This window comes from Heteronotia binoei, chromosome 20, assembly GCF_032191835.1.
Source record: "Heteronotia binoei isolate CCM8104 ecotype False Entrance Well chromosome 20, APGP_CSIRO_Hbin_v1, whole genome shotgun sequence".
Classification (NCBI taxonomy): Eukaryota; Metazoa; Chordata; class Lepidosauria; order Squamata; family Gekkonidae; genus Heteronotia; species Heteronotia binoei.
In genome coordinates, this window is record NC_083242.1 from 24232288 (window position 1) to 24241858 (window position 9571).

General features: G+C 44.0%; 1 protein-coding gene across 1 annotated transcript in view; it reads left to right on the top strand.

The window, feature by feature from the left end:
* Positions 1-6533, top strand: part of KDELR2 (KDEL endoplasmic reticulum protein retention receptor 2) — a 29406-nt gene extending 22873 nt beyond the window's left edge. The window contains exons 4-5 of the mRNA XM_060260484.1: positions 360-612; positions 5388-6533. Of these exons, the coding sequence (XP_060116467.1) occupies positions 360-612; positions 5388-5422 (288 nt within the window). The 3' untranslated portion in view covers positions 5423-6533. The remainder of the gene's footprint in view (positions 1-359; positions 613-5387) is intronic.
* The last annotated feature ends 3038 nt before the right edge of the window (positions 6534-9571 follow it).

A 9571-nucleotide genomic window follows, 5' to 3' on the forward strand; every position in this document is an offset into this window, starting at 1 on the left:
GACCTTGATTTCGTGTCTCATTACCAAGGCTGATATCTCCATGCCTACTATTCCTCTGCATATCACATCTAATCCAATCAAGCCTGCTGTTGCCATTCAGCATCTGAAATCATTTTTATAAAGTTTATGTCTCTAGTACCTCATGCTACATTTCTGGTACGCATGGCAAAAATTTTCCACCGCATTCATGTCAGATCTGGCCCTTGTAACAAATGAGTGTGATACCTCTGTGTTAAAAGATCTTGGGTAGCAGGCCTCAAAGATCTGGTGTTGGTCCAAATTAATGCTGGGCTATGTGGACCAGTGGTTTGACTGGCAATGGTGCAGTTTCAGCATCTTTCCTGCCTCTTTCCTTGCAGATCTTGTGGACCTTCTCCATCTACCTGGAGTCAGTTGCTATCCTCCCTCAACTTTTCATGATCAGTAAAACCGGAGAAGCAGAGACCATCACCACCCACTACCTTTTCTTCTTGGGCCTCTACCGTGCCTTGTACCTTATCAACTGGATTTGGCGCTACTACTTTGAGGGGTTTTTCGATCTCATAGCCGTGGTGGCTGGCGTAGTCCAGACTATTCTGTACTGTGACTTCTTCTATTTGTATGTTACAAAAGGTAAGATGTGGCCAGGGTGGATGTGTGGCTAATCCCATTCTTGTAAATTTGAGAATATAAACTGTGTGATCTCATAGATTCTTTGCAGTTTGGTGTAGCGGTTAAGTGTGCAGATTCTTATCTGGAAGAACCAGGTTTGATTCCCCACTCCTCCACATGCACCTGCTGATGTGACCTGGGGTCAGCCACATGTTCTCTCAAGGCTGTTCTGCTCAAGAGCAGTTCTGGGAGAGCTCTCTCAGCCCCACCTACCCCACAGAGTGTCTGTTGTGGGGAGGGGAAGGGAAAGGAAAGGAGATTTGTATGCCGCTTTGAGACTCCTTTGGGTAGCAAAGGGCGGGGTATAAATCCAATCTCTTCTTCTGCTTTCATCAGTATGAGGAACTGTGCCGTAATAACAGGGTACACTCAGTTTGCTGTTCAGTATTTTTGGGACTCCAATAAAATAAATAACTGCTGAGAAACGATTGTCAAAGTATCTTACACATAACTTTTATTCCCAAAATTTTATAGATATAAAGAAATAATTATATAATAGTAAACTGAGCCGGTGGTCTCGGCTCTGGCACACAGGAAACGCCCACAGGCATATTAAGTCAGTTGCAGTTTACAGCTTTAGCCAACAGCATTTTAAAATACATAGGTTCCTTTAAAGACATAAGACATCCTATAGTCAACACAAGGTTGTGTTCCAGCTGTAAGTTTAAAAAGTCCCAATTGTAGAAAATTCCATACTGGACCTGGATGATTGAAAAGCTGCATAGTCCATAGTAAAGGATGAGATGCATAGTCATGGTCCAATCTATTCTGTATTGTGACTTCTTCTTCAGGTAAGACGTGGCTGTTTCGTTGAACTGTGTCAGATCAAATGGCAATTGAAATAGAAACCAAAAAAATCCTATCAAAATATTAACGGGCATGTTACATCTTCTTCTATCAGTATGAGGACCTATGCTGTAATAACAGTCAATTAGGGGAGGGACGGTGGCTCAGTGGTAGAGTATCTGCTTGGGGAGCAGAAGGTCCCAGGTTCAATCCCTGGCATCTCCAACTAAAAAGGGTCCAGACAAAAAGGCGTGAAAAACCTCAGCTTGAGACCCTGGAGAGTCGCTGCCAGACTGAGAAGACAATACGGACTTTGATGGACCAAGGGTCTGATTCAGTATAAGGCAGCGTCATATGTTCATATATGTTCAACAATGTACACTCAATTTGCTGTTCAGCATTTTTGGAAGGCAGATATTTTGGATGCCTGGAGGGGGTTTTTGTTGCCCAGACAAGTGTGGCCAGCACCTGAATCCAGTGATTCACCATAGTTTCTTCCAGGACTTTTTTTTGTAGAAAAAGCCCAGCAGGAACTCATTTGCATATTAGGTCCCACCCCCTGACACCAAGCCAACTAGAACCATGTTCCTGCTCAAAAAAAGCCCTGGTTTCTGCCACAAAGAGACACAAAAATATCTGGACAGACACTTGTTGTGGGTGCTTTAGGCTGATACTGCATTGAGTAGGGGTTGGACTAGATGGCCTGTATGGCCCTTCCAACTCTGATTATTTCTGGGTATCTTAGTCTGGGAGTGAAGCAAGCAACATTTCCTAAATGGGGATGTCCTTGTGTGCCTGGCACAATCTTTGCAGATTTTGATTTCCTCAAGTCTTCCTTGGGATAGCAGCTCCCCTGGCAATTTAGGATGCCATTATTTAACACATGGAATTCCAGTTGTTCCCCACTACAATATGGTGTTATTGGGGCTTTATTATACTCATAATTTCAAGTTTATTTATATCCCGCCCTTCCCACTAAAGTGGCTCAGGGCGGCTCACAACACATAAAAATCTAACATAATTTGAATTTAAAACATCTTACACAATTAAAACAGTAGAATAATAAAACATATAAAACATATAACGGCGGTCTATCAGAACTACACTCAGCTTCCAATGCCAGTTAATTATAAGCCAGCCAGAAGAGGGCTGTCTTACAGGCCCTGCGGAACTGACCAAGGTCCCGCAGGGCCCTCACCTCCTCTGGCAGTTGGTTCCACCAGAAAGGAGATGTTATGGAGAAGGCCCTGTCCCTGGTGGATTGCAGGCGGGCCTCCTTTAGCCCGGGGATAACAAGCAGATTTTGAGATCCCGATCTCAGTACTCTCTGGGGAACATGTGGGGAGAGATGGTCCCTAAGGTAGGCAGGTCCTAGGCCATATAGGGCTTTAAAGGTAATAACCAGCACCTTGTACCGAACTCGGTATATTATTGGCAGCCAGTGCAGAGTCCGGAGCCCTGGCCGAATGTGCTCCCATCTTGGGAGCCCCAATAACCGGGCTGCGGCATTCTGTACTAACTGCAACTTCCAGGTTCGGCACAAGGGCAGCCCCATGTAGAGGGCATTACAGTAGTCCAACCTCGAGGTAATTAAAACATGAAACTGTATTTTCCATTTTGTATCCAAATGACTTGGTACACATATAAGCAGGAGTAAATCCCATTGAGAGAATTTGGAATTGTTAACCTTTCTAATATTCCCTTCAGGAATTAGCTAAATTTATTGTTCCATCTTTCCAAACATCTCAAACATGTACAGCTTTGGATTGGACAAATGGGACCTGCAAGGATTCGCAGGGAGCATCTTGTTTTCCCTTCCCTGTTTCTTCTTCCTCTCCCCTGAGAGCCCCATAACCTTCCCCCTTTTCTTGGCTTTTTCTCTCCTTCCCAGCTACCTGCTGACCTACCTTTATCTGCCCATCTTCAGTTTTTCTTTCTTCCTTCCTGTCCCCCTTGTAGCTAATTATGGCTCAGTTGTGCAGCAGAGGCTGCTGGGCCCAGTTGCACAGTAGGTAATGTGCAAGAACTTGTGGAAGTCACCTTGCTTTCCTGTATCCCTTTTCCCCTTTTTAACCCCTGTATTCTCATTTTCCCCTGCTTCTTTTTTCTCCTTCCCACCCATCAACTGGCCTACCTTTTTATCTCCCTGCCCCCCTTTAGGGAATATATACATTCATACCCTGCCTTTCTCCCGAGTGGGGGCCCAGATAGGCTTACACCATTCTCCGCTCCTGTTTTATCCTCACAACAACCTTGTGAGGCTGTGTGTGACTATCCCAAGGTCACCTAGCAAACTTCCATGGTAGACCAGGGATTCAAACCAGGGTCTCCCAGATCCTAGTCCAACACTTTAGCCACTACACCACACTGGCTGGCTGTTTGGTACAGTCTGCTTTGCACATGATCTGCATCTCACCTTGCACTTTTCCAATTTATGGGGAAAGAAACGCCAGAAAATAAGCATTGAAAGCAATGCATGCTGGTTATTTTTTTCATGCCTAACATTCATCATATAGCTCACTGTGGTTTCTGGGCCTTGGAAACCTTAGACATTTGTATGTCAAAAACTGGTAATGATCCATGTGATTAATCTGATCGGAATATGAAGCTGTTTGTCACTTTCCTGTTTCCTGTAGAAAGGAATGAAGTGGGAGGGAGTTCCTTTGGGGAGCATCCCAAATGGAAATTAATTCCTCCCCCCCTCCCCATGCACCAAATGATGGGAGCAATTTTGGGATGTTTTCTCAGGTGGCAAACCTGGAAGTTGGACTGGTTATCCCTGCTAAACTCGCATGTTATCAGTTTATGGAAATAACCATGTTAAGTAGAATTCATGTGCCTTGGTATATTTTTGCAGCACAAACGCTCAATCTGAGCTGGATTAAGATACAAACACAATATTGTACAATCACCATTTCTGCAGACCTGCTGAGGACTAGTTCATTTTGAGAGTTGACAGTCCTGTTTTGCTTCCAGAGCAGAGAATCTCATGGGCTAATGCAGATACTGGGGGACCTATTGTAGTTGTTTTGCTTTTATTTTATTATAGCCTTCCTTGAGAATGTCTGTGCTGAAGTGAATGTTGTAAACTTCTTTAAATAAGTGACAGGTCAAGGGAGCTAACAAACACATGATAAAATTAAGCACATTGACTTTTTAAAAAGCTTGTCTCAAAATAGAAACCTTTACAGCCCTTCCAAAGGGGGCACTCTTCCAAATGGCAGCCACTTTTTCATTGTGGGTCCATCATGGAAAATGTTCACTCACGCTGTAGTTGCCAACCTGATGGCTGCTTGCACCATGGAAGCAGTTTCAGGGCCTAAATTGGAAAGAGCAGGGAGGTATGTAGTTAATATTGGCATTCCTAGCACTTGCTTCAAAAAGAGAGCTGCCAACATTAAGAGCAGTTTGTGTTTTTGCTTTTCCAAGAGCAAGAGTTCAGAACAATTCACAAGTCCATAAAACCTGAACAGCTAAGAATCCAAATACAAAGCTGCTAACTTCAGCTGTATCTACCACTACCCTCACCTGCCAGATTGAAAGTATAGCAAGCAGAGTTTTCTCCCCCTAGTAATAATTGGCTCTTAGGCTGATATGGAAGATGCTGATGAGCACCATCTAAAAGCACTTGAAACATCCCATTCATCTTGGAGTTAAGTACATGTTTAACTAAGCCCCAGGATGTGCTTGGGTGATGTCATAAATGAGAAGTTCACCAGTCTTGAGCCTGGCCAGTGCCTGGATAAGAAAACTTTGTTGTGCAATCTTGAGTTTCCTAGAGGATTAAATGTTTCCACTGAATTCAGTGGGACCTAAAAGCTGTCTTAATGGGTTGGATCATGCGCTAGCGTATTCTACTTAAATCCGAATAACTTTTATGCTTTGGTTTCTCACTGTTCGTTCAGTTCCCATGTGATTTAATAACGCGTTCCTCTTCTTTTTTCCTTTAGTACTCAAAGGAAAGAAGCTCAGTTTGCCAGCGTAAGTGCCAAAATCCAGTCATCAGCATCTGTCATTCTGGATGCTTAGAACAATCCTGACCACAAGCAAAAGGTGAAGATGTTTGAGACAGAAAGTCCCCAAACCTTTTCTTGCAGAGGGTCATCGGTGGGCTCTGTAGGATCAGAGAACAGCCAGCTGACTTCTGTTTGATGCATCTTTGCCCTCTGTCTTTTTTTATTACTATGTATAAAGATTTTTTACATAAAGAAACTTAATACTGTGTGAATTAATTCAGTGTGTAGGTTCAATTGGGATAGTTCCAAAAGTGAGGATTTTTTTTTGTGCGTGGTTGTTTATGACCAGGAATAAGTGCAAATGCTTTTTATTTTCCAAGGATTCTTTTACAATTACTGACTTTTCTTTGGGGCACACAGATGTGTGCTGACCGATGGATGGTAACAATTTTGATTTCAGATTCCATTCCACTATATTTATTTTTCCTCCAAAAGCTGAACATTTTAGGTTGTCAAGAGAAGGGAAGACCAGAAATGGGAGAGAATGTTCATAGTTGGGATATTGCCATTTCATCAGTTTTCTTTCAGCTGAGATCCCCCCACCCCATTTTTCCAATAGGGAACTCCTCCTATAGGGTCTGCCAGCACATACCACCCTCTACCTCTGTTACCTTTTGAAGATATTCGCTTGGGAGTCTGCGGTGCCAATGCAGGGTTCTTGAATGTGGAGGGTTTATTTGTAAGGCTAGCAGCAGACCCTTCTGGGGGTTTTTTTACAAGATGAAACGGTTTCACATTTTGTGGTTGCTTGAAGCCTCTTTTTCTTAACAAACAACATTAACAACCATTAAGGATGAATGCTGTGATAGTTGTCCAACTTGAAGTACTCTAGAGATGGCAGGTTTTTAAAACAATGTCTGCAACTTTTTAAAAATGAATAACTTCATGAGCAATGTCCCTGTTTAGCTTCAAGTGTGAGTTTTGAATGATTTAGTGTAATTTTTTTTATAAACCTTATTCCTGAAACAACAGCACCAAGTACTATTCTTTCTCACCTTTGCATTGATTCTTTTTTATTGAGCTGATGCATGACAACTTCTCGTGTGTTACCATCCTAAATAAACATTTTATGAAGTGGTATGCATTGCGGTGGTGTTCTGGGACTTGAGCCTCTATGGCAGCCTGTTTCAGTGAATAGCTGCAATGTCTGTGTTGGCTGATAATTAGTTGGATAATTAGCAAAAGACTGAAAAGCACAAATAACTTAAAATGTCTTGGCGCAAATGGGTCTCTTACTGTTCAGTCTTGGCTGTAAGGAGAAGTTAGAATACAATAAGGCAGAAAGAGTTCCTGTGAAATACTTTACAAGTCACATAATCTCCACCCTTAACCTGACCATTTATACATACACACAGTCACATTACCCAAGGAGGGAATCAGTTGCTTGATTCAAGCATAAAATCCCTTAATTAGTAAGTTGCTCAGTTATAGTTAGCTGCATCAGGTTTTTGACTCACTTGCTGGAAAGCCTTGAAGGGGGAGGTTCAAGATACTCTTCTTCCCTCCATTTTTCCCCCCCCTCCCCTTTTTTCTTTCTTTTTTCCAGTTTGGTGTAGTGGTTAAGTGCACAGACTCTTATCTGGGAGAACCGGGTTTGATTCCCCATTCCTCCACTTGCAGCTGCTGGAATGGCCTTGGGTCGGCCATAGCTCTCCTAGGAGTTGTCCTTGAAAGGGAAGCTGCTGTAAGAGCTCTCTCAGCCTCACCTACCTCACAGGGTGTTTGTTGTGGGGGGTGGGGGGAGGTAAAGGAGATTGTGACCACTCTGTGGCTCTGAGATTCGGAGTATATGGCGGGATATAAACCCAGTATCTTCTTTCTTTCTTTTCTTCTTCCTCCACCTTTGGAGTTCAGCTGTGGTTGGGGTGGGAAGTATAGGGAAAGGTGATAAAGGACCTTGATTCAGAGTGGTGGCACAGTAAATTGCTTCATGATACATTTGGATGCATTTAACTCTGATCTGGAGAAATGCAGGAGACTGCCTCAATCTTTGCTTGTTGCTTGGATGAATGTGTAACCTGTTACAAATATATTTTCTCACTCTATTGCTTTGTCTCATTCATTGAATGTACAGTTTGCATAAAACCTTCTTGTCCCTCCTCCACAAGTGGTACACTGCTCAGGACAGAGTGAAGCCATCTCGCTGTGTGTATGGGAACCAAAGTTGTGGACATACTGAGCAGCAGCTTTCAGTCAGGTTTTTTTTATTTGTTGTTTCTTCTTGGCAGCAGGGGGCTCCATGTAAAGTGGGCCATGTGCCACGAGGGCTACTCATTAAATTTGCAGAGGACACCAAATTGGGAGGAGGAGCAGCAAACACACCAGAAGATTATAGAATTCAATGAAATCTGAACATGCTGGAAAAGGGGGCAGAAGTGGACAAGATGCAATTTGACAGGGATAAGTGCCGAGTTCTGCATCTGAGTTAACAAAAGTGAGGTACACACATACTGGATAGGGGACACACTCCTGGGCAGCAGTGTGTCTGAACAAGGATCTTGGGGTATGGGTGGACCTTTAAGTTAGCTATGAGCAGCCAGTGTGATGCGGTGACAAAAAAGATGAACACAATCTTGGGATGTATCAAGAGAGGCATAACATCCAAATTGCAAGATGTCCTAGTCCTGCAAGATGTCATAGTTCTGCATTGGTCAGGCTGCACCTGGAGTGTTATGTGCAGTTCTGGAGGCCTCACTTCAAGAAGGATGTGGACAGAAAGGAGCAGGTGCAGAGGAGAGCGACGAGGATGATCAGGGGCCTGGAGACCCAAGCCTGATGAAGAAAGGCTGAGGGACTTGGGAACGTTCGGTTGAAGGAGAGGAGGTGGAGACAGAACATGATTGCTAAGGGCTGTCACTTAGAGGAGGGTGGGGAGCTGTAGCAGAGGAGAGGACTCAGAATAATGGGTTTAAATTAAGGGTGGGAAGGTACTGGCTGAATATTAGCAAGAACTTTTTTACAGTATGGACATACGAAGCAGACTTATACTGAATCAGACCCTCGTTCCATCAAAGACAGTCTTGTCTACTCAGACTGGCAGTGGCTCTCTTGTCTTGTTTTCATGCCTACTTGCTTGGACCCTTTTTAGTCGGAGATGCCGGGGACTGAACCTGGGACCTTCTGCTTACCAAGCAGATGCTCTACCACTGAGCCACCGTCCCACCCCAGTAAGTCATTCAACAGTGGAATCAGCTACCTAGGGTGGTGGTGAGCTCCCCCTCCTTGGCAGTTTTTAAGCAGGCTGGATGAACACTTGTCAGGGATACTCTAGGCTGATCCTGCACTGAGCAGGAGGTTGGACTAGATGGTCTGAGGATGGCTGTAAAAACATTTATTTGTGTATGGCCTTGCCCCGCCCCAGATTTGCTATGGCAAAATAAAGGCGGGTTGCATATAGGGAGTAGATTTCATGAAAGCAGTTGAGGGGGAGGGGATTGAGTACATTGTGGACCTATTCATTTAAGGCTGCCCTATTGAGTTTGGTGGGGGAGGGTAGTGCCAGGGAAACTTTGAGGTTTTTTTCAATAAAACCATTGTATTGAAGCTAAACATAGAATCGTAGATTTGGAATGGACCTCCAGGGTCATCTAGTCCAATCCCCTGCACAATACAGGAAACTCACAAATAAAAAGGTGAGTTCCGACTCGGTTTCCAACTCTGGGGTGACGTTTCTGACTCTGACGTTTCCAGTCGTTTCTGACTCTGGGGTGATGTTGCTTTCACGTTTTTACCGCAGAATTTTTTATGGAGTGGTTTGCCATTGCCTTCCCCAGTCATCTACACTTTCCCCCCAACAAGCTGGGTACTCATTTTAGCGACCTTAGAAGGATGGAAGGCTGTGTCAACCTGGAGCTGGCTACCTGAATCCAGCTTCTGCCGGAATCGAACTCAGGTCGTGAGCAGAGCTTAGGACTGCAGTACTGCAGCTTTACCACTCTGCACCACGGGGCTCTTAACTCACAAATACCTCCCCCTAAATTCACAGGATCAGCATTGCTGTCAGATGGCCATCTAGCCTCTGTTTCAAAACCTCCAAGGAAGGAAAGCCCACCACCTCCCAAGGAAGCCTGTTCCACTGAGGAACCACTCTAACAATCAGGAAGTTCTTCCTAATGTTG